This window comes from Anas platyrhynchos, chromosome 1 (genome assembly GCF_047663525.1).
Source record: "Anas platyrhynchos isolate ZD024472 breed Pekin duck chromosome 1, IASCAAS_PekinDuck_T2T, whole genome shotgun sequence".
In the NCBI taxonomy this organism is placed as follows: domain Eukaryota; kingdom Metazoa; phylum Chordata; class Aves; order Anseriformes; family Anatidae; genus Anas; species Anas platyrhynchos.
Window position 1 is genome coordinate 95,667,616 of NC_092587.1, and position 25,158 is coordinate 95,692,773.

General features: G+C 35.1%; 1 protein-coding gene across 6 annotated transcripts in view; it reads left to right on the forward strand.

Moving 5' to 3' along the window:
• The window catches only part of EPHA6 (EPH receptor A6), a 520,880-nt gene that overhangs the window by 29,052 nt on the left and 466,670 nt on the right, over positions 1 to 25,158 (forward strand). For all 6 annotated transcript variants that reach the window (XM_072025112.1, XM_038183870.2, XM_072025089.1 and 3 more), the window contains exon 2: positions 7,643 to 7,707. In XM_072025112.1, the coding sequence (XP_071881213.1) occupies positions 7,643 to 7,707 (65 nt within the window). The remainder of the gene's footprint in view (positions 1 to 7,642; positions 7,708 to 25,158) is intronic.

Here is a 25,158-nt window from a genome sequence, read left to right on the forward strand (position 1 = left end):
TGCAATCCATAATCCAAATTCAACACCATTTTCCACCAAACAAGCACAGGAAGAGACTGAATACTAAATCAGAGCTTCATCTTGCTTTTTCTATTTAGTACTTAATCCAATGAAGTTATTCTGATGTAACTGAGTGGTCTGCAATGGTTGGCAATGCATACAACAATAGTACAACAAAGGAAAAAGGAAGTCAGAATGAAAGAAAAGCAATGTGAAAAAGGATAAAGCTTTTGGTATGAAAAATGTTGGCTTATATTCTGGCAAGAGATGGAGCAGCCTTCTAGTCTCAGAAGTATGTGCATGTTTGCACATAAAGGCACGGAGAAGATAATTATTTTGGCTCTGGAGTAGCAGGAGCACTAAGAAAGTGTAGGAAAGCATAAAATAAAAAAGAGAATAAATTTTAATTTCATTAAATATGATCCTGCTGGAAAATAGGTAATAAGGTTTTCTAGGAAAGAAGGTTGAATGAAAAAAGTGGGTAGCAGTGTTTTATGCAAAAGAAATGCTGTTTGTTAGCAAACAGCACAGAGCCACAGGATTTGAAATTACATGTATCCAGGCAATAGTAGGGAACAGTGACATTGAAACAGATAACTGAATCAATATAGAAAACAGGGTAAGTTATTCCTTAAACATCTGTATGGAATAAATGGAAAGAAAAACGGTGCTGTGAGGGAATTAGTTTTTGAAGATGATTACTGGAGACCTCATGTAACTAGGAGTAAAATGCCACCAAGTCAAAGAACAGTTGTCTACCCTAAAAAATATTGCACCCAGTCTAGTAACTTACTGGGCTGGGGAGGTGAGTTTGCCATTAATGAGATGTTGGTATTTATTCATGAAAAATTATTCTGACTTATTTTCATTCATTAGAGTAGAATTCTAATTGTGTGTGTGTGTGCAAGTATGAAAAGGAAAAAGGTCAAAGTCTGGAAATTACTTTTTAAAATTCTTGACTGCAAAATCATTGATACATTAAAAGGCCAGTTTTAACAGCTCAGTCTGCTTTAGAGGTAACATGAAAGCATAAATTAGAAATAAAAACACGTGTAGTAATTAATAGAAAAAGACTACACACATGGAAGTTAATACCCATTAGAAAGTATTAAGTGTAGAAAATTGAAAATTAAACTAAGTGTGTTAGATAAAAGCCCATGTCTCAGAATACTCAGGATAAGGAGAATTTCCTTACTGCATTATGAATAGAGTTATTGTGTAAATAGTATTGAACTATTTTTTTGAAAAGGTGAAGAAAATAAGGTGCTCAGAATAGAGAAATTTAGAAATTAGTAATTTATTCACACAACATGAAAAATAAGGAGTGCTCCCCAGCTGACACAGAAAGTTCTCTTCCAAGAGTCCTGGAAGAATTGGCCAAGGAGATCTCTGGGCTACTGATGGTAACTTTAATGAGTTTGGGGACACAGGGAATTTAAGAGTGCTGGAAGAGCGTAGGTGTTAGAGTACTAGTTTGAACAGAAAAGGGAAGCACCATTAACCAGGAAACTAGATTTTTATAAAAATCAGTGCTGGAGAGGATTTGAGAAGTCATTTAGCTCCCTCTGCCCCAAGGCAACGTCAGTTTATGTAGAAACCAGTGTTTAATGTGTGTTAAAAACCTCCTGTCGTGGAGATTCCCCAACTTCCCAATTAGTCTCAACTATCCCTCTTCTCTACAACTGTAGGGGAAGTAAGGATTTTCCTGCAGTCTAACATAAAACTCTTCTTCCTTATTAACCATTAATAAAGAGAACAGATCATTCTGTTTGGCTTTAAACTGCCTTCGATACACTTGAGGTCTGTGACTGGATAGCCCCTCTAATTTAACCTCCAAGGTGCACGACTCCAGAGTAGTCAGGACTTTCCAGAGCACAGCCTTTCTAGAGATCTCGTTGTTCCTGTTGCTCTCCAGTGTTTTCTTGGCAAGTGATCCTTGTGTTTCTTGAAGGAAGGCACTGAAAACCAGACACAGAACTCCCTTACAAAAGGCTTACAAATGTTGAAGAGAGGGGAAGGATAGCTTTATGTTTTTTACTGGCTCTAATCCTGTTTATTTATCTCAGTCACACAACATTGCTAATACTTTGTTTGCTATGCGATTTGCTATGACCCCCCTATACCTTTTCTGCAGAATTGCTATCTAGACAGGGGCTCCCAGTCCTTTATTACTGCAGCTCCTTAATCTTGCCTAAACCAGATAGCTGTGGCATGCAAAATAATGGAAATGCTGGAAAAGGACTTAGTTGATATATATAGAATGATGTCAGTTCATTTGTTTTATAGAAAACAGGCCTGGTCAAAAACCAAACCATTAAATCATTTATTTATTTTTTCCCAGTTGATTACATGTTAATTGCCAAAGATAACTTGCATATTGCTTATCTCTTCTTTCCTTCTCCCTCAAGCAGACAAACCACAGAGGTAATATGTTTAGATTTTGTAAAGGATGACAAAATACCACGGAGCATTCTGACAGTAGAAAGCTTCTGAAAGTAGAAAGTGGATTTAGGAAATGGGGGTCTAAGAAACCGTGAAGTATTTTTCAGTGACTGGTAAATTGCAGAACTGGAGATGTTCTTTATGCAGCATTCAAAATTCTGACTGGTCAACATCGTTCGTTAGTAACATGGGAATAAAGTCAGCAGCTGACAAAAGAGTAACAGAGTGCTAAGTAAATAAAGAGGATGTGCAGACAGAAACCAGCCTGTATCACTTAGTAAGGGTCAGCCCTTAAAAGTAAAATGTGTTTTAATATAAACAAATGGATCTTTGTATGCTCAAGAAGAAAAATGCAACCTGAATTGAAAAATAATGGTGAAAAGGAGCGATTCAGCAAAGGACAGTGATCTTGATAGATTAGTAGCTGCCTATGAGAGCTGTGCTGCCGTAAAAAATGGGCTGATGTGACTTGGGATATACAAACAGGATATGAAAATTGGGAAGGTTCTTTATCTTAATGAGTATTGTTAGAAGGAATGACTTCAGAATACTTTAGGTGATCCTTGTTTCAAAAAATGAAAAAGGCCATCAAAATTAAAAGAGTGCAGTCACTTCAGAAGAGAGTTGTAACAACTGTCTTGGGGGCTGGAAGTGAGAGACTTGAGAAGCTCAGGGTGTTCATCTTCTAAATGTGAACTGATTACAGTTGATAAGTAAGTTCTCAGAGCAAAAAAATAGTGCCAGTTTTGTGTGTCTCAGGATATCATCAGTCATAACTGCCCTACTGGAAGACAGTGAAACTTTCCATCTGCTATTTGTGCATCTTTTACCCTGCACAGCAGAGAGATCCTACATCTGTGAACCTGGCATTGGCTTGCTGGCCAACCCAGCCAGCAGACAGCTAAGGCAAGCGTGCTGCCAGGGCAAGCAAGTTGTTACAACATACCTAGACAGGGAAAAAAAAAAAAAAAGTTTTTTTTTTTTTTAAAAAAAGTATGCTATCAAGCCCAATATAGAGGTAATGGTGAAATATATTAGTCTATAATGAGTGGAAGGTCAGTCTAGGTGATCTGATAGCCTATTCTGATGTCAGACTATGAATCCGTGAAGTAATTTGGCTGAAATCCTTAATGCTTTTAAAACTCTTAGGTCAGACTGTCTGCAGCTGTGTGAAGAAACGAGAAAAGAAGTGGGTGACGTGAATGTTCGGAAGGCTTTTTCCTTTGTTGTACAGACAAGATTGTGGAGTTCATCTTCAGAGCAGTATTTTGGAATCAGTATTAAAATTCCACGCTGCCAGTCCTCAGAGCTCTGATCATCATAATTTTAAATAAAGCAGTTCCCTCAGGACTGGGCAAAACTTCTAAAAAGATTAATTTCAATTGTAAAGTCTAATAATAGCAATGAAAGACACATCAAAAAAAAATTCATTATGGCATGATGAGTTATAATGGTGTAATATCTGTTAAGGAATATACTGGAAAACAAAGCTGAACACCTAAATTCTATGTATGAACTATGCAGTTAACTAAAACAATAGGTTTATAGTTGGATGTTAAGTCAGGACATTATTGTTGTCCAAGTGACAGCATTCCTGGCTTAGTTACTTAAGGAAAGAAATGCAAGTGCTAAATCTAAGTTGTTTTTATTGAAAAAGATTTTTAAAGGTTCTTCAGTTCATTCTGAATTGGGACATGCATGACTAATGGCAGAACTATGTTCTTTGTTCTTGTTCACTCTGCAAGTTTTACAGTCTGCATCACCTCAAAGATCTGCCTCCTACAGATGAAGGTTAGTGTCAGAAATGTCAATAACATTGCTTAGTTGCAACCAATTTATTTATAGGTGTTTTTTTCATAAATATTAATTTCAGTAGTTCCAGGCATCCACTTTTCTTATGCTGGCAGCTAATGGCTTGTCCATAATGACCTCTTTGCATGAAGTCTCGTTTAAGAGGAATGGGACATTTTAAGACAGAGAAAGAAGCATAAGCAAGTAGGCACGGGGACAAGGGTCAGTAAATATAGCTTCCTGGTTCCATTAACTTTTTGGAGAATGTTCTTATTTTAAACATTGTGTGTAGTGTCTACCGTCTCTTTTCAGCCTCTGTGCATGTGTATTTCCAGTTCCTTAGAAGCTACAAATATTCTACAGCCAGCAAAGAGATGCTCATTCCTGTATGTGAGTTGGACGTATACATGCAAGCATTCCTCTTATTCTGGATTTTTTTTGGCAGAGTGAATTTTCTGCCAAGGAGCTGTGAGTTGGAAGCTTCTTGGCAGTGCAAATTTGTCTGCCATCAGGTCTGTGCTGCTGGGGATAGACTGTTTCTTAATTACCTCATTTAAAGCTAGCTCGGGTATCTGTCCCACACTGAAGTCTATCGTGTAGATATCTCCAAATCACTGAAGTGTGTGAGGATTTTATTACTTTATCTGTGTCCTCATTTGTATTGCAGCTCCTGTTGATTTCACTGCTTTACAGGGCTTTGTATTTCTTTGTCATAAATGTACTGTTTACTTGATCTGTCATCATTTGCACATTTTTGACTGGTAATTCTTTTATGTCTTTTGATAGGAATCCTGTTGCAATGGCAGCCTTAATTTTAATGATCTTCATTTCTGACTTTGAAAGTGTTGCTGTTCTAGTTCTGGTTATTTGCTGGTTGGTTGTTTGAATTCTCCAGTTTGAGGTTCTAGCTGATTTGGTGGCTATAGGTGAGCATACGTGACCATAAAAGATGCTTAGTAGGTAAAAATATATCAAAAATTGTATTTAGCAAAGTCAGTTATTTGATGGGGATCATTTTGTAAATATATACATGAAATATTAGAACATGGTTCATGTACATTTAAATTTAGCGTACTTTCAGTGATGAATTCACACCACTTTTTATTTTTTTTAATATATAGCGTTGAGCTTTCAGGTAGTACTGGATTAATTCAGGCAAGGAATTAATTAATTCAACCTCCACTGAAGAAATGAATTACTTTTCCATCCTGTATTTTGGTCCTTGTTCCTTCGAAGTATTAGTTTCGAATACCTCGATATTTATTAAATCACTGCCGTGATACCACAAAAATCATGAAAGCGAAACAGCATATTATACCCTGACACTGCTTACAAGAGTCAGTTTCTGCCTGCAGGTCCATAGGTTTTGCAGTAACTTCCAGTGTTTTTATTTATTTATTTATTTAATTATGTATGAAAGAATTAAAATTTCATCATGATATTACTTGATAAATAGCAAAATAGAATCTCAGTTGAGAAGCAAATATATTTATAAATTGCCCATGCTGTCTGGGTTTGCTTGAGAGATAGGGAGGAAGACATGGAGGAAAGAAAACAAACTCCTAATATGAACTGAAATATTCTCAGAAACCAGTACTTGGTCTTGGCTATGAAAAGGAGATGTCAAAAACCACTGGCTTAAGTTTTTTGGAGGTGACAGATCCCCAGTACATTGTTGCTTGGAGGGTGATAGAGGAAGCTGATGCTTCAGTAACCAAATTTGAAGATGCTATTCTGACTCTGGAACAAGAGTTTGGTAGCCTGATGTAAACAGCAAATACTACGACAACTATAAATCACAGCTTTGTAAGTAATCGGTAGAAGCAGTGGTCTTAGTGGGGACTGGGATTCAATATTTTGGAAATAAAAGGGTGTGTAAATTAAAAGGTTGAATTTGTCTTTGAGTTATTCACAAAACTTCATAAACTGGTGAAACATTGAAGAAGCAGGGAGTAGAACCCTCCCCTTTGTGGAGTATCCTTTTTAAAATGTCATTTATTTCTTCAGATAAATCATTAAAAATTTAGTTGGTTGTTGAGCTTTTTACCTGACTGTAAATTTGCTGATAAGGCTACATCAATATGAAGTTAAAAGTCAACATACAGCCAAATATAGAACTCTAACTGCTACTAATACGAGAGATGAAGGTGTTAGGCCAAGTTTCATCTAAGAAGCTGGCAAGTCCCAACAGTTTGCATGCTGATGTATCTATTCCATACGGCAAAAAATCATGACCTGACATCTACTCATAATGATGTAAATGCTTTATAGAAACATTATAGATAGCTGTAGAGTTTATTGTCTAAATAATCAATGTGCAGATAAAAGGTGGAAGATAATGTGCAACAGCATAAAACCCCAAAATGTATGTGAAGTGGTATCATGTTCCAGACTAATAGCTTAATTTTTCTCCATCATTTAGCTATCAGAAGGAGAATGGGTATTTGTGGGCTGTAAGGAGGAACTGAGCCTTCAAAACCTAGTAACTTGACAATTAAAATCAGCTGCACTATACTATACTTAATTTTATGTTAAATCATAATTTACATTTTTTAAATTAAATTAGAGGGTCAGATTAAACAATTCCATTAGAGGGCAGTAGTACACGTAGGTATGATGTCTCATGTACTACGTATTTAGTTTACAGCCAGCTTCTTTATTGCTATGAGCTGTGTTCTGCATAATTTTTGCATTGTTACTGACAGGAATAGAGATATGATGATAATGTAATTTAACATATTAGAATAGTGCAGAAGTATTTTGTAATATACAATCATGCTCATTCTGTCATATATTAAAAAAAAAAAAGGCAGAAGATCTGCAAAATAATTATAACAACTTTCAGCATTGTGATACTCCAGCTAAAATACCCACTCCAATGTTGTTAGTCTTTCTGTTCTGTATTATACAACTTGTGCATTGTATAACTTGCATTTATTTCTTGAAAGTTTATGGTGGTTTTTTTTCAAATGTCTTTCTTTTGAAGATGTTTTTCCTTATTTTCTTGGCTTTAATACCCAACTCCACATGAAGGCTTTCTAGATTTCCAGGCAAAGGATTGCAAAATCATGCTTGCGTATTCAGGCACCATTGAATGATGAGGCATCAGTAATGTGTTGTGATTTGGCAATGCTTTCAGCAAAAGATTTAGTTTTTGTATGAGTGAAATTTTCTGAGACACATGATAATGAAATGTAAACCTCAAAAGCTTAAATGTTTTTATTGTATTGGAATATTCATATTCCAATGTTTTCATTAAAGCTTTAATATTAAAGCTTTAATAGCTTTAAGCAGATGTACCTGGCTGATATGTCCAGTTCATATTGGTTTATACTTTGCTATACTTTATACTTGTATATGTCTAATCAAAACAACACCACAAACATATCATTTCTTTTTCCACTTTCAGTTGTGTTGCTTGATACTACAGCTGCCCTCGGAGAACTAGGATGGAAAACATTTCCTTTAAATGGGGTAAGTCACTCGCTATTTTGGCTTTATTGTCTTGAATTTGGCGTTCCAACAGTACTAAAGTGAATGACTGTTATAACTGAGTGAATATTCTTGTAGTATGGACTCACAGGAAAGATTTTAGTTATTCTCAGGACTGGAGCAGCCTGTGTTGTAATAACAGGAAGAACAGATGCAAGAATGACATGAGTACACAATACTATGCCCTTCTCTGGCTTTTCTGCTTAGGAATCTATCCCATTTAAAAATCTAATTCTAACTGTTACATATCATAAAATTACATATTAAAAGTTCTTATTTTGAAGGATGTATTTATGAATGCGTTTTTGTGAATTAAAAGGAAAAACAAGTTTTGATTTTGTAACATGATTGAAGTGAGGATTAATATGGACTTTAGCATCTGGTAAAATGATATCAGGTTTGCTAAATCAGGAGAACATTACAAATATGTTAATACCATTAAACCAGTAAAAACCTGTAGAGAAAATATTTAAATAAATAAATAAATAAATAAATAAATTTATATGGTTTTTTTCTTTTTCCCTCCACTTACTGTTCTAGGTCAAAGTTCACTATTCCAGTTTAACATTTTACAGTTTCATTGTGCTGCTAGTACAGATTGTCAGGCACTTAACATTGTGTTCAAGACCTCAGAGAGTTGCAAGTACCTGGTATATTTGGAGGTGGTATGGCTAGATGAGGGTGGGGAAGAGGTGCATTTTTGCTTTTTGAAGTACAGCCATCAGTGCTTTGCCAGAGGCTATGCAGAGTCTGTGTCCTCCTTCCACCCAGTTGGTGCACTTAACAGAACATCAGAGGCATTTGAAGTTTGAGTTTTTAATCAAGATACAATGTATTAGAGCATTTAACACCTATCCCATCAGCTACTTATGTCACTATATGTACAGCTCTAGATCACGTGTCATGTGTTTTTATATTAGCAGGCATTCTCTCTTAATTCTTGTGTATGACATAATTTCTTGATGCTCTGAAATGGGCTCAGAAAGTTCTGTTTTTCGGAGTGAGAAATCTTGTTTCATTTTTAATTATTTTATTTATTGTGATCCATTGCAGAAGGAAGTAGAAATTGTCTGTCCTCAGCACCTTAATAACCCATTTTTATAAAATACCTTCTGTGTCTTTGCCTTCAGGGATTTCAAGCAATGTTATGTTTCTTAATCTCAGCCTACTCACAACTTTATGGTGATTTCTTTTTCAGAGTTTTTCAGTACATTGTATTCCTAGACACATTTCAGTCTGTTATAAATACTTCCGTATTTTTCATTTTGTATGCAGTCTCATGCAGTCTACGTTATAATTCTGAAAGTTTTTTTTCCTTCAGAACTCCTAGACAAAGCAAATATTGTTATATATTAAATTCCTCACAGTATTTTTGCATTATTTGCTCTAGAAAAAAAATAAAAAATGTCAATAAAAAAGTCCTACTGGATTGGACAAGGAGGCTGGCATTTGGAAAGAAGACAGGATATAATTTCATTTTTTTCAGTAAATTCTTAAAAGTTTCAGTTACTCCTGTGACAATAACCACAATATAGAAGCATAAAAAGGCAATAAAAGTTGATTTAAAGCATAACTATTACAAAATATCTCTTTTGATTGGTCATTCCTATCCTTAACTTTACTTTTGCACCATGTCGAGGCTTTCAGGGAAATTGCCTTTGCTGCATGTTAAGAACAGGCGAGAAGCTTACCTTTGAGGCAGTAGTTGGGATTCAATTATTAGAGAATTTCCCAATAAGTAAAATTCAATTTAAAAAAATAATAATAATATATAACAAGTAGCTAGAGTAAATGTGTGGGAGAAAAGTAGTCTATAGAATGATGAAAAAATACAGAGTAAGGCTTACTGGGGCATTTAATAGAAAAATCTGGTGAAAATGGTAAGGTAAGAACTGGATAAATGCAGTATGGAGAGGTAGTAACTGTGAACTTCAAAAAAAAAAAGTGTCTAAACCATGCATTAATTAATGTAAGCTGTAAATTATATAAGGTTCATGAGCACTTCAGTGAGGAAGCTTTGCAACAGATTTTGGGGAGTTGTGCAGATGAGAGGAATACGTGATTTGGGGAAGAAGCATGAGCACTTTGGGAAAGAGACTGTAAGCCACTGGTCACATACAGAAGCAGATGACTGGATATGCTGACAAATGAGGTCCTCCATTTCTCTCAGATTCACAGAGGAAAATATCTTAGGTCAGCATGCTGGTCCTGTAAAGTTTGTTGTGAGCACTCAGAGGTAGTGGCAATGCTGGACCTCTGCAGAAAGAAAGAACAAACAGCAAAGCAAAATAAATAGTGGAGACAAATGAATTCTATGCAATGAGACTTTTCTCACAGAGTTATGCAGAAGTACTGGTTAAAATCAATGTTTGCCAATTTTTCTGGGTTAGTCTCATTCTGACAAACTTCATTAAAATATAGCAAATGTACTTGTTGGTTTGGGTAGTTGATCATACTGAAGAATTGCATACAACTATTAAAATACGCAACATTGCTTATAAAATATTAAATATACTAAAATTAAAAACTAAAGTGGAATATACTTCTAAACTATTCCTATTTAAATTATTGTGGGATCCTGTACCTTATGCAAAGGTGAGAAGATTATTGAGTTTACAAACGTTTTAGGTGATTAACAGAATATTACATTTATATGCTTCTTCATGTCAATTTTGTATGTAGGCTAAGAAACAAAAAGCCAGCATTTGTCTTAGTTGTTACCTGATTCTTTTGAAAAATTAAGGTAAAATTTAAGGTGACCAGGTCACCCAGTTGGTGGATGAAGGGAAGGCAGTGGATGTAATCCTTCTGGATTTCAGTAAGGCCTTTGATACTGTCCCCCATGGTATCCTTCTAGACAAATTGTCCAGCTGTGAGATAAACAGGTTCACAAGATACCAGATGATGACCTGGCAGCCAAGAGAGCAAACCACATTTTAGGATGCATTGAATACAGCACAGCCAGCTGGTCAAAAGAGGTGATTCGCTCACTATATTTAGCCTTGGTGCAGCCCGACTTTGAACATTGCATGTGGTTCTGGGCCCCGTGATATAAAAAGGATGTTAAAGACCCTTCAATCATCCAGAGGAGCGCAATGGCACTGGCGAAAGAGCTGGAAGGCATGTCCCATGAGGAAAGGCTGAGGACAACTGGGTTGTCTAATGTAGATAAGGGAACGCTCAGAGGCAGCCTCATTGCTCTCTACAACATCCTGAGAAGGAGAAGCATAGAGTGAGGCGCCAGACAGGATGCATGGGAGTGGCACAAAGCTACACCAGGAGGGTTCAGAGTAGGTATAAGGAAAAAATTCTTTACTGTGAGAGTGGGCAAACACTGGAACAGGCTTCCTAGACAGGTGGTTGATGCCCCATGCCTGTCAATGTTCAAGAGATATTTGGGTAATGCCCTCAACAATATGCTTTAAATTTGGTTATGCCTGAAGAGGTCAGACAGTAGGACTAGATGATCTCTGAAGGTCCCTTGCAATTGAACAATATCCTATCCTATCCTATCCTATCCTATCCTATCCTATCCTATCCTATCCTATCCTATCCTATCCTATCCTATCCTATCCTTATTCTTTTCTTGAAGAGAGACTGGTTTTGGTTTGTTTGCGCTTTTGATAGAGACTTTTGTTCAGATACTGTGTAAATTGTACATGCTACTTTAATCAACTATTTTTTCAAAAAGTAAGAGTAAGTGTGGTGTTTAGGTGTGCAACAAAAATGTCCTTGACATATAGTTACAAAGCTACTCTAACTTTAGAACATTTTCAGCAGTAGAAGAATGGGATGACAGTGTTCTTGAGACTGACATTAACAGAAGTCATTAATTTATGGGCTTACTCAGTCTCAAAGAATGTTTCCATTAAATTAAATAGCAACTGAAATATTAATGTTTGGGATTTATGTAATATTGAGTATGCCTCAGCGATTTTAAACTAACAGGCTAGGGTGAAGTAGAAGAAAAATTTAGAAGTAGGTGTTCTTCTGAAATTTGTGGAACCTTAACCTTCACCTCCCAGTTTTTCTATTTATAGCATATTCATAATGCAAAAAAAGATTGTAAGCTTTCAGCAGTTTTGGTAACCTCCAGAGGCACCTACCCAAGCAAGCGAAGATACAACACAGTGGTTTTTTTTTTTATGTGGCATTTGTATGCAGTGCCATCATTTAGCTGCAACGATGAGTCATGCTCAACTGCATTATCTGTTCTTTGGTAATACAATATGTGATTTTACTATTTCATTTTCTTCCCAGTTGTTTGTACAACCTTTCTCAAGTTCTAGAATACAGTACTTTCTCTTGCAAACCTATTTTCTTTATTTGCTTGTCAGATTTTTTTCCTTGTATTTTGATTGGGTAATAAATTAAGTGCTTAGAGCTACAAAAATGCATTGTAAAACATTAATATCCTTGAGGTCAATAGAATCAGCTTTTGTTGATTGAGTTCCAATTTAGCCTCTCAGTGACAGGCTGTATAAAAATTCTGCTTTAATAATGAACCATCTGATACTTACTCCATTCATTGTTCTATGCTTCAGAATGAAGATACAACTTTACTCATCTGTTACTCTGTAACCTTGAAAATGCAGAAGTTTTGCTGGAATTTGTACAAAAACCTGGAAGGAATCCCCTCATAGGTTTTAAAAGAGGTTTTGAGTGAGAGCAAGTGGGCAGGCTGGTTGAGAACGTATGAACCATTATCCGTGGTTACAGCTAGAGTCAATTCACTGAACTGAATTGTATTTGTTAGATTTTTTCACTACTGTCTGTGGTGCTGTGATCCTTAGAAGGTCTTGTTGTTTTTTTTTTGTTTGTTTGTTTTTTAGCCTCCCCCTCTTCCCCTCTTTTTCTTACGGGATTAATTCAGCAATTAATACCATTTTGAAATTTAGGAAGAAAAGGAAAAAATTTGAAAGCCTAACTGATATGCAGTGATTCTCTTATCCTTCACTTATCCGTTAGCAGTAATGCTAATAACCTAATATGCCTTGGACGACTCTAGGTTTGGTCTGTTTGCTTGTTTTTCTTTTCTCACTTAGATTTATTTATCTAATTTTAGTTTTCCACTGCATTAAGCAATGTAACAGAATTTTGTGAATAAAATACGCTTGTGAGTTATGGATTGGTATGGACTGGAGAGCACTGCCATAAGGGCCTGCCTATTGCTGATAAACTTCTACCATAAATATTTCTTTTTAAATCTAAGAACTCTTTATTTTGAAAGAGTTACATCTACTTTGCAAGTGGTAATTTGGAACAAAATGTTCTTATTGGAAGAAGAAAATTAATAATGAAGAATTTCTTTGCTTCTAACATCAATAAAACTTTACACTTCCGTGTAGGCACTTCATAAACTCCAAAAATATTTTAAATGTAGTACAAAAGAAGGGCAAGGTGACACATAACACAAGGCTATGAGAAATTATTTACATGTGGAAGGGGCTTGCAGAAGCTACCTTGACTTATCATTGCAGGGAAAACGTAAAGCCTCAGCAGTAAAAAGCCTACTAGAAGTTTCCTACATTATTTGACAGCTGTGTAAGTGATGAAACTATTTTAATCCCAGTTCCTGTAGTTATCTGAACAACTTCCTTGTAATTTTTTAAAATTGATTTATCCACGGAAGTAAGTCTATTTTAAATATCTTCTTTCTTTGGGTGATCATTTAAGATTTTGAATAACTGTCACTAATATGCAGGTGCTTTTTTTTTTTTTTTTGTCTGTTCCGGATTTGTTGAGACTGAACTCATCAAAGTACCATTTTTTTTTCCTTCTACCAGACTGATTATTTTACCCTCTGTTAAAATAATTGTTTTAATTTATATGTATCTGTCTACAATTCACTTTTAGCTCCTTCTTAAGTAATTAGAAGACATTGCTAGGGTTTATGGTAACATGCTCTTGAACATCTTACTAGTATTTGTCATACCACTACTCGTTTACTACTCCTTTTTTTTTTTTTAATTTTGTTTGTAATCAGAGCTGATACAGAAGTTTTCCACTACTAACTTGCAAACCACTTCTTTCAGTGTAGCTGCATCCACTCTTCTTTATTTTTCAACAGTTAGCTTTTATTGTGATTGGGCCAGTATACCTACGGAGTATTCTGATTCTTACTCAGGATTTTTAACTATCATCTATTTTCTTAGCTGGACTAATTATTTTTTAGAATATTCTGGATATCCTTTGAAATCACATAAAAATACTTATAAAGAAAGAGATGGAAGCTTAGGCCCTTTCCCTTATTAAAATTATCAATGAGCAAAGCAACTGGCAGAAAAAGTAACACTCTCCCATATGAAGTCTTTGTATGCATAAAGAGTAGAAAACTGTGTAGGAAGTCAAGTTAACTTAAATAAAAGCTAAAAGAAGATGACTTAAAGGAAAGCTGCAAAATAAAAGACTGCTGTGGGAAGTGATAATACAAATAACGGATTCAGCTTGAGGCTCAAGAGAATATAGTATAAGGGGATATAATGTGGGAAAATAAGAAATGTTGGAGTGCTAAGAAAGTATTATAAAGTGAAACCCGAGCAAGTATCTCAAATATAAGACTAACCTGTTTATAACAAACAGTAAGTGAGGTTAGTGCATTAAACATGCTCAGGCACCAGTGTGGCATCATAAGAAAAAGACAGGGAGTGCTTTGTAGATACGGTGATACCCAGTGCCTACAATTTAGTTCTGCATTTCATGTTATCTTGTTATCTACCAGCAGAAGAGAACTACATGGTACTAAAACATAACAAATAAATGGTACAGATTATAGGATGAAAGAAATGCAAAGTCTCCTAACTATAGTTGGCAGTTGCTTGGATTTGTCTATGAAATAGAAACCAGATGAGTTATCTGTATTTGTAAACAGATATACATGTATTTACATATCCACCTGGCCACATCAATATTGATTTTAAGGACAACTTTGATGTGAAAAGTTCATGTAGCAGTGTGAATTATAATGTCATCAGTACTTTTAGTCTTCACTTTTAATACTGTCTTGTGTAAGAACACAATAGATATTTAAATTCCTTATGACCAGAAAGAACAATGTATCAGTTCACCCTTATATCAGAGGCGGGAAGATTTCAAGCATTGTCATTGTGTTAACCCCGTAACAAGAATTTCACAGTATATATATTTTAAAAGACATCAAGAAGCTTTCATTGGTCATTTATTCCATTAATTAATTAAATCATTGTTAAGAAAAAAAAAAAAAGTTTCCTACTGTTTCATTCTTCCTTCTTAGCTTAATATTGTATCTAAGTAGACAAAGTCCTTCATTGCTCCTCCTCCCGTTCTCCAAAATTCAAATCAGCATGCAACTCTTTTTTTTTTTCAAAAGTACGGACACAAGTATGCAGTATTTTACAGTCAATTTCATTATTTTCTACAGTTACAAATTGTCATGCCACTTTTCTTTACTATTCTCCTGTTTAAACATCAAAGAGTTCCCACTAGGCTTTCTCTATATAGTAATAATATTAGGAGCTCATGTTCGGTTGATCTTCGCCATGACTCACAGTTGTCTACCAGAACAGCTGTTTTATAACACATAGTAATCTATTCATTAGGTATAAGTGGTATTCCCGCTCCTAGGCGTGTAAATATACATCATCTTTGAATGAGTTTTCCTGACCAAAATATTTATAACAACCCGTATGATTTTGTGTTCTAAATGTTTACCCAGCAATTTAACTTTGGATAGTCTCATTAGAGAAATAAAAATAAAAATAATAAAATACTAAGTAACTGTATTATAAAATGTCATACTTCTTAGCTTCTGTAATCTGTGCTTGAATATTGTAAAATACTTTTAATAGTGTATTGTGTGATACACTATTCAGTGGCATTTTGTGGCTCATTTGTGTGGTGAATAAGATAGTCTAGGGTATTTAAAACCATAATTAATAAATTTGATTGTATTTATCAATTCCTAGTCTGACAAGGGCATGTGGTTGGAGGACTGTGACTTAATGAACAAGACATAATAGTTCAAGACATCATTGCTTCTTTAATGGCATGCTGTGGTGGGTTGACCCCATGGCAGCTGAGTCCTGATGTAGTTACTAGTTCATTCCCAGCCAACAGGATAGGGTAGAGAACTGGAAGGGCAAAAGTTAGAAAAATTCATGGGTCGAGATAAAGACACTTAAAAAGTGCTGGGGGAAAAAAAATAAATGCAAAGGCAATGACTCACCACCTCCTACCAGCAGACTGATGTGCAGCCAGACTCTAAGACTGCTTTAAAGAAAACTCATCCCCAGCTTTATTGCTAAGCATGATGTTATATAGAAAGGGATATCCCTTTAGTCAGCTGGGGGCAGTTTCCAGTCTCTTGCCCACCCTAGCCTACTCCTTGAGGGTGCAGAGTAAGCAATAGAGAAGGCATTGATGCTGTGCAAGCACTGTTCAGCAATAATTAAAACACTGGTGTGTTATCAACACTGTTTTGGTCACCAATCTAAAACACAGCACCATAGAGGTGGCTATGAAGAAAATTAACTCCATCCCTGCCAGATCCATTACACATACTTAATTTTAAAATTATGTGAAAATCAATGAGAAAAAAAATACCAATACCAAGAATGACTCACATTCTGAAGGTGTTTTATTCCAAGTAAATAGCTTTGAACAGTTCATGGAATAGAGAATTACATCCATGTAGATAGATGTTGCAGCAGTAGCAAGAAGAGCTATAACCAGGAATTAAGAACATTTCTGAGAAGAAACAATGCGTAAATTTTTCCCTCTCTTAGAGCAGTCCAACTGTAACATGTAGTTATACCTATAAAAGCTCAGCAGCCAGATTTCAGAGGTGTCACCGAGACGGTGGTTTTAATAACAAGTTTAATAGAAGTTAGGGATTTAGCTTTTAGGACATTTAACAGAGATCAAGGAAAAGAAAGAAGCTATTCAGATTTTCACACAAATGGGGAACTTACAGAGATGACACTAAGAAAAATATTTAAAAATGCTTAGTCGAACTGTAATTTAGACATCATCAGACCCATGCTCTGTGACACCTTATTTAGAATCCTTTTTGATGTTTGAGGCATGCCATATAAGAGGTAAGACAAGGGTCATTTTTCTTGAGATTAATATCTATCTGCAGGGATTTAATGATTAGGCACATCCAAGATCTCGTTAACTAAGAAAGATTTTCTAGAGGATTTACTGTTTGTAATCTGAGGTGATTTGCCTTTGAGAGTCAACTTTCATGTTTCATTTAAGAACAACTCTTAGAACATAAAAGGTTTTCTTGAAGAGTGTATGTCCCTGTGACTACCAATGTCCAAGTAATTTGACGCATGCCTAAATTTTTTGTTTTACCCGTATTTCCTGTTAGTGTCAAAAATCTTAATTCGTGTGCATACGTAACCTGAAAACCCTAGCTGTAACTGCTGGGGATTTGAGTACCTATTCGACAGATGCACAGTTACCAGAGCATGTTGCATCTATAATGGTTAAATTCACAAAATATGCCAGGCACTATGAAGAAGAGATATTTATCACCCTGTTTTTTTCTTTTTCTTTTGTTCATACACTTGGGCAGTATTTTGATTATTTTTCATCTGGCTTTGTGTGAAACGTCTAATTACAGATTCCACAGAGGATAGCTATTGGCAAAACATAGTCATATTCTTATTTGGATATTGCAAACACATTGGGACCCATTTGTTCTTGCCACTGTGCAGTCACAGATCTAAAGCATTCATAGCCTAAATGATGAGATATAATTAGCTGTAAATTAAAAAAAAAAAAAAAAAAAAAAAAAACTTGGAAGAAAGCATGTATAATGAGGATTATAAACAAATCTGAATGGTTCAGTAGAGAACAGCTGTATTCTTAAATAGTAATCTGTAAAACCAAAGTGGTAGAAGTAGTCTCTAAACTGCTCAACCAAATTATTATTATTTTAAATCTGCTATATAGTAAGTCTGAACTTACTGATAGTAATTTGGCATATACTTTTTGAATGATTTTTTATTCTTGTTTAACTTAGATGGTATTGTGTACAAATATCTTCTTAGTAAAAGTAAATTTTCCTGTCCATAACTGGAATCATTTCTATATTATATCTGCTAAGCAGAAACATGTTTATGTTTGTTTGTTTGTTTGTTTGTTTTGTTTTGTTTTTAACTGGTTTTGTAGCAGGATAACCTCTCACTAGAATGTCAGGCTAGGAGTTTGTCATCTCCACTTCATCTTCTTTGACTATTCAAACATTTAACATGAAACATACCAAAGGAGTGAAGTCCCTGTTGAATCCACATAGCTGAAATTCAAGTCCATCACCTTAATAATGGAGCAGTCTGACATTTAATGAGGCTTTATTTTCTTGCCCAAGATCAGACTTCCCCCACTGCCTTCAAACACCAACTACTCTTCACTTTCTTACTTGTCTGTATGCTTTTATGACCATTAAGGACTTTGTGTTAAAAGTCCCTTTTTAGTAGGGCCAGGAATATAATAAAGAAAATGGAAACAAAGCAGGCAGTCTTGTAATCCTTGATGCAGTGAAAATGCTACTTATAATGCAAACCTTCTTTCCTTAAAAATGCTTGTTTGTACTCTGGTTAGAACTAGTTCATGCGCTCAGTGCCTGGAAACTGCCAAATAGCAAATGTAAAACTGTCGCTTCATTTTCTTAGGATACTGATTTGTAATGTATCTTGTCTAACACAGGTAATTTAATTATAATGCACACTGAAATTTGATTATTTTTCAGTGTATGTTTTATATTATATAGCAAAAGAGGGCACAGAGTGGCAGTAGCAGTATTTATATTTTCTGTTACATTTCCCATTGGAAGTATGAGAAGCACTGTAAGTAGTTGAGCACGTCTATCTCTTTCTGTTGTGCAACCCCACAAAATATATGCTAAATCCTATACACTTTTTTTCAAAAATACATTAGTTGGAAGTTAAAATAAATAAAAATACCATACATGGGTTGTACATCTATGTACCCAATGCATGGAAAATAGCTTTTAATACACTGTAGATTTCACCTTCATATTTTGGTTTACCAAAAGGAGCAGTAAGAAATAAAAGAAAGTATACTTTAGTGAAAATTAACATATTCTTGCCTTTTCTATAGGGAAAAAATATTTTGAAAAGAAAAACATACTCAATTGCAGAAGCAAGTATGATTGATTTAAAAATAGTATGGGATATATTTTCAGCAGTGTTGATTTTTTACTGTTTTTGCCAGTATTTAGATAGTTTGAAATTCCAAAAAAAATCACTTATAATCTAAATGAAAAAATTCACTTAATTCCCAATCAAATATAATATTGTTGTGATATAATTCAGCATTCACTCTGCACAAGCATGTAGCTATAAAGAACACCAAACTGAATGTTGCCTTTATTACAAAATCATGGAAAAGAAAGGACAAAAAGAAAGTAGAAGAAAAGCAGTATTTATGGAAATACTAGGTGCATACTGAACATCTCTTTATTTGAAGCAGTGTATTTTTAGAGACTAAGAACTATACTGAACTCATGGGAACTACCCTTTGGAATTCCTGTGTGCATTGGAAATGCTCTCATAAATGCTTAAGTGGTTGAGAAGTACCTAGGTATTCTGAAAAGCATTATCTGTGGATTATTTAAAAGCCACAAAACTTTTTTTTTTTTCCCAGAGAAAATATAAAAGTGGCAGCAGCAAAGAGTCTTTACTAAGTTGCTGCTTTTTGCTTGTATGCTGTGTTCAGTAATTGAGGGAACTTTTTGACAGACTGTTGCTTTCTTTTTATCATTTTAGTGACAGGAATAATTATATTTCTAAAAGTGGATCTTCTATGTGTAATGAAAGTAAAATAATTTATATATTCTTAAGGGTTTGCAGTAGCCTGACCTTGTATTGGAAGCCCTTACTTAGAATTAAAAGAAAAGGAAATGAAACAGAAAAACAAACTGTGGTTTTGAACATTTTACTGGTATTTTGGCACAGTGGCTTACTTCTTGAAGTTACAGAAAAGTGACCAATTTGTCAAGAAATCTGTAAGCTTGAGGCATTTTTCAAGCCTCTTTTAAACACTTAAGTGCACATATAATCCCCTTTGCAAATTGCAGTAAAACATTTACATTCCAATATTGCTTTCAATTATAAGACCTTACATGAGTTTTCACAGTTGTAAGGATGGAAGGATTGTATACAAATAGTTTTTCTGCTCTGTAGGAATTCTCGCCAAATGGATCTTGCTAGAGCAATTAGGACCAGTTTGTTTGGGGCACACTTAAATACAGCTCTACTTCCCAGATTTTTTTCCCGTCTGGTGCTGACACAGACTTTTTTATTTCTTTTTGAGTAAGTGTGGGCCAAGAGGGACTCTATCACTACCATTTTGACACTGTCTGGAATCTCGATGTTAGTTGCAGTCCTCAAGGACTTCACACATTTGATTTTCTTCCTTGTAGTCAGACACAGAGTTTTCTCCCTGCTTTGCTTTACTCCAGTTCTTTTCGTTTGTCTGTATTTTATCTTCTGTCAAAAGGTCCCTGTTTTACCAGCTTCCTCAGTGATGTGCCCTTCCTTGTCCATGAGTTCATGCCAAAAACTCAAGTAAACATAAAGGCTATGACTATATTGCTAGCTAAAGGAGAGACAAGAAGCAATAGTAGAGTAGTGTTGGATTGCGCACACTCCTTGCCTGTTGACCTCCTTGCTGCTTTGCAATGATCCCACTTGCCATTTCTAAGACAAATCTTCTATACACTCAAGGCTGGGATGAGACCCTGGCCCTCCTATACTTCTCAGTATAAACACTGAAGTGGTAAACCCTAGTCTTAGACTACTACTGAAAAAATTATTCCAGATGAACTGAACACCCGATGCTGTAGAAATTCTTCTCAGCTTTGCTCTCTCTGCCAGTAGATGTCTGTTTCTTAACCTCCAGTAGAATGCTTGAGCTTAAAATCTCTTCTCTGAGGAACAGTCAACATTTAAAGTGTGCAGCACTTGCCAGTCCAAAATACAAAGAATGGAAAATTCAGATTTAAGAAGAGGTACTTTACATAGTAATTTTCACTCGTGATTTAATGTACATATCCTGCAAAAGGATCCAAGCGAGTATAGAGGCCTCTATAGCAGGACTGGAAACTGTTCACATAATCCTAATAAGCTACTTCAAAAACTGGAAAACAGGCAGTTTGTAGATATGTTTATTGACTGCTAATAAGAAAACTGAATTCTTTTTAAGAATCACAATTCTATGGAGAGAGGAAAAAACAAAAACCAAAAAAACAAACAACAACAACCACAACAACAACCAAAAAAAAAAAAAAAAAACAAACAAACAAACAAAAAAAAAAAACCACAGTAGAAAATCCAGGTGTTTATGAATAATAATTATAACTATATTTCAGATTTAAAAGGATAATCCTCCTCTATTGTATTTAGTCAAAAGAATCCCTTCTGAAGAGTTTAAAACACTACTACATGACTTGCAGAAATAAATTGAAAGATCACAAGTGCTGTTGAGATGTAGAACAGTATTTGAAGGATGCAGATATTCTAGCTGATGTTTTGCATTAAGCATATAACCTTGAAGTGAACAGAAATAGATGGTCTCACTTGGCAAAATAGTACATATTTAATTTTGTATTTCTGGAGGCTTGCCTATCCCCTGTATTTTAGAAACAACCAAAATTTTTCCACTGTACACACTGAGACAAGATGAAGGGGTAGGTGATCTGCCTCTGGTATCATACTGTAGGGGAAGGGTCTTATCAAACAATCTGCTTAAAAAAACAAATGAGCAAGATTGAAGAACTAAACAAAACTATCAGTAAATGGGACAAATATGTGTGACTTCAACTAGTAACAGTTATTTTTTAAGAGTTCTGTTAATGTTTCTTGTGAATTTGATTAGTAGTATTAAAAAACTGGACACATTGCAGAATAAGTAAAAAAAAAAGAAAAAGTAAAGTGAATGTTAACAGACACAACAGCTAAATAATGTGATATGTTTATTATCACCTTGTTCAAACAATTCTCATCACGTCTGTTAGTACTTTTTGTCAGCTTTTAATATTATGAAGAATACTCCTAATTTTTTAATTTTACTTAAAGAAGAGCTCAAACATTTTCTTTTGCCTCTCAGCTATGAGTACACATTCTTGTAGTATGCTTACAACTAGTAAATGATAAAGTGGTATTAAATATATAATTCACACCATAACATTCGACTATCAGTGTTCAACTTATTGTACCATAGATGTTACTGTGTATTCACATTGGGTCTTGGTATGTCAGAAGCATAGTACTAATAATTTTATATCAAAATAGTTTCAAAGGCTGATAGAGTTCATTTTTAACCCTAGCATAACTAAGGAGATTGGTTGCTTCTCTGTTTCTTGCAGAATAGCTAAGGGGATTGACTTCGGTTCCCTGATTCTTGCCATGATGATTAAGGGAATTTGTTTAAACACCCCATTTCATGTGGTATAGCTACTATAAAAGGATTAGTTTTGGATTCCACTTTCACGTAGGAAAGCTAAGGGGATTAGCTTTAGCTTTTCATTCCATGACACAGTAACTAAGGGGCAATAGCTTTCACTGCCTATGCAGTTGCATCAAGATTTTTCTTGCTTCTTTTGCTCTTGTTTCAGTTTCTTTTCCTCTGTTCTTACTCCCCAAAGTTATTTTACTTTGTTCATGCTTTCTGCCCAGCAATCAGAAAGCACATGGCCCATACTGAACCTTTTATCTGTAAAGTGAAGTTAATGAGAAGTAATAAAATGCCATGTATTTTTAATCTCTTCCTCATTAAAATTCAGCACTTACTGTTTCTACAGATAAAACCAAGTGTAGGAATTGCCATAACCGATCACACTGGTGGTCCATCTAATGTATTATCTGATTTCTAACAATGAACATGACCATGAGCTTTAGCAGTAGATGAAGGACTCAGAGGAGTATTAACACTGCCTGTCAGAGCACAACTGCAGCAGATATTCTGGAACAAGTCCAATGAAGGTATTACCTGATCCACAAGCAGTATAGCCAAGCTGGTGTGGCACCAAATCCAAGCCAGCTGGCACTCTGGAAAGCCAGGGTTTGTTAGCTAGGGAGCAAAATTCTGGATCTGAGTGCTCTGAGAAACTCTTGTTTCTGCAAAGCATTGCTTCTCTGAATACAGCAGCTCCAGTTGAACCAGCTCTGAGACCTTCGCAGCAAAGTGCATTATGCAGCTAACACAAATTAGTATTTCCAAACTTAGATGCAAATGAGATGTCTGTATGTAAATTCAAAATAGGTATTTCATGCACAGATAAATAATTTATGTCTATGCTATTAAATAAACTAAGATCTCTGCCCTAGCCTTGAAGGCAGGGGCATGGCATGCCTTCTTTCTCCATAAAGCCATTTAAAATAATTGCTTTTACCTAAGTCTCTATCAAGGGTATGAGCAGTTTTTAGACCATACATCCAGAAAATAATGAGCTTCTTCCTTTGACAATGTATTTTATATCTTTTTATTTTTATTTATTTGTGTAGTGGAAGTGCTTCAGAGTTTAGGTTTTTGATTACCAAATTGCTTTAACATGTCTATCTTTAATGGTATAGGTAGTTCTTTTGAAGTGATGTGCTGTGAAGAACCAGTCATATGTCAGAATTATTATGTAAGCCATCAGAAGAAATCAGATGGTGACTTTTAGTTTGATACCCTTTAGCTACAGTCCTCATCCATAGCATTCGCTGGGAGCATTGTGTCCTGCCTGATGTGTCCTATCCAGATCCACCTTGCCCAGGAAAAGTCTAGGGAAGTGCTAGTTGGCAAAGACCAAAGCAACACCAAAAACTCTCCTAACAAATAAACATTATCACTGATAGTGCATCTGCTGGTGCTACTACTACAGACCTAGCCTTAGGGACAATATTCTTAAGAGAATACTTGCAAAGGCATATGCCATTTATATAGCTAATTTCGGTCCTCCACAATGGGATACAGCAGAACTATTTCAGCATCTACCTGCTGCAGTTATCTGCCAGCTCAAAAGCTGATTATTTCTATTACATGTGCAGCCACTTCAGTTTTATGTATACCAATATGATTGTATATGAATGCAAGAGATGTGCAAATAAACATACACTCCTCTGTTATTGTGGTCCACTATGTTAAACAATCACCTGTAAAAAAAGAAAAATGATAGGAGTTTTTCCAGAAACGCTAACCTGACAAATACAACTCCAGCCTTTTATGGAGCAGATAATAGTATATTCAGCCAAACATGCAGCAAACCACCTCAGTAAAAAATGGAATCCTCTCTAATGCATTTGAGGTGGCACTGCTATGAAAATTTGGCTTTAGCTTAAGCACAGCTGGTTTACCCACAGCATAGGATCAGAGTCCCATAAAGGTGAAACCAGCTTTGATTTTTTTTTTCCCCTTTTGGGTCAGAGTGGGAAATTTCCTGAAGGAAAACGTTTCGTTCTTTGTAATTATTTTGATTTATATACTGGAAACTGTTTCTGAGGGTGATGGAATTCCTTCTTTGACTGCTACATGAGAACAGAATAAAAGAGTAAGAGTTACTGCAATGGCTTTCATCTGAATATTCCTTCCTCTTGGGAATTACGATGCATCTACTTGCTGTTGCCTGAGCTAGAGATCAGTTATAATCTATGATTATTAACTTTAATATTTTTTGACTCCCTTGGAGTAATGTGATTTCCTGCATGTATTTCAAAGTTATGAATATACAATAAAATATGGTATTCCTGATAGCAAAGTATCCGCAAACAATGAGATCATTTCGTGTAGGAGTAAAGCCTGAATCTATATGGAATCTACACAGAGACAAGTTTTCAACACTGTCATACTTATGTCTTTTTGTGCAATACTGTAATATGTTTGTAGTTCATGGTTCATGTTGTTTATGGTTGTAGTCAACAGCACTACATTATATAGAGGAAAGAAGCACAAAAAGCTTTTTTGTCTTTGTCTAGAAAAATATTCTTTCAATCTGTTCCATTCAAGGCACAATGGCACAATTTTTCTTTTTGATATCCCTCTTTTTTTTTCTCTTTATAAAGTAATCAATTAGATATTTGTGATATGTTGCCAGTATGTAAAACAGTATATAAAAAAAAAAAAAAAAAAGTTCCACATCATAAATTTAAACTGAGATTTATTAGCTTGTGACAGCAGTACAAGATTGATCTAATATTTATAAGAACTGTAGTCCAAAGTTTCCTACCATTTTAATGTTCTGTGAACAAAATCTTTTAATTGTGTGCAACTTTGACCAACATCCTTCTGATTTACATGTGTGGAGGTGCAAAATACTTAATTGTACACACAGAATAAAAATAATATTTTTTATTTGACTTCTTTGAGTACTATAAAAAAGGACATTATATAGATTTTTATTTTTTATGAGGGTTGAAAGTCAGTAGCAGATGCTTTTGGAAAGAT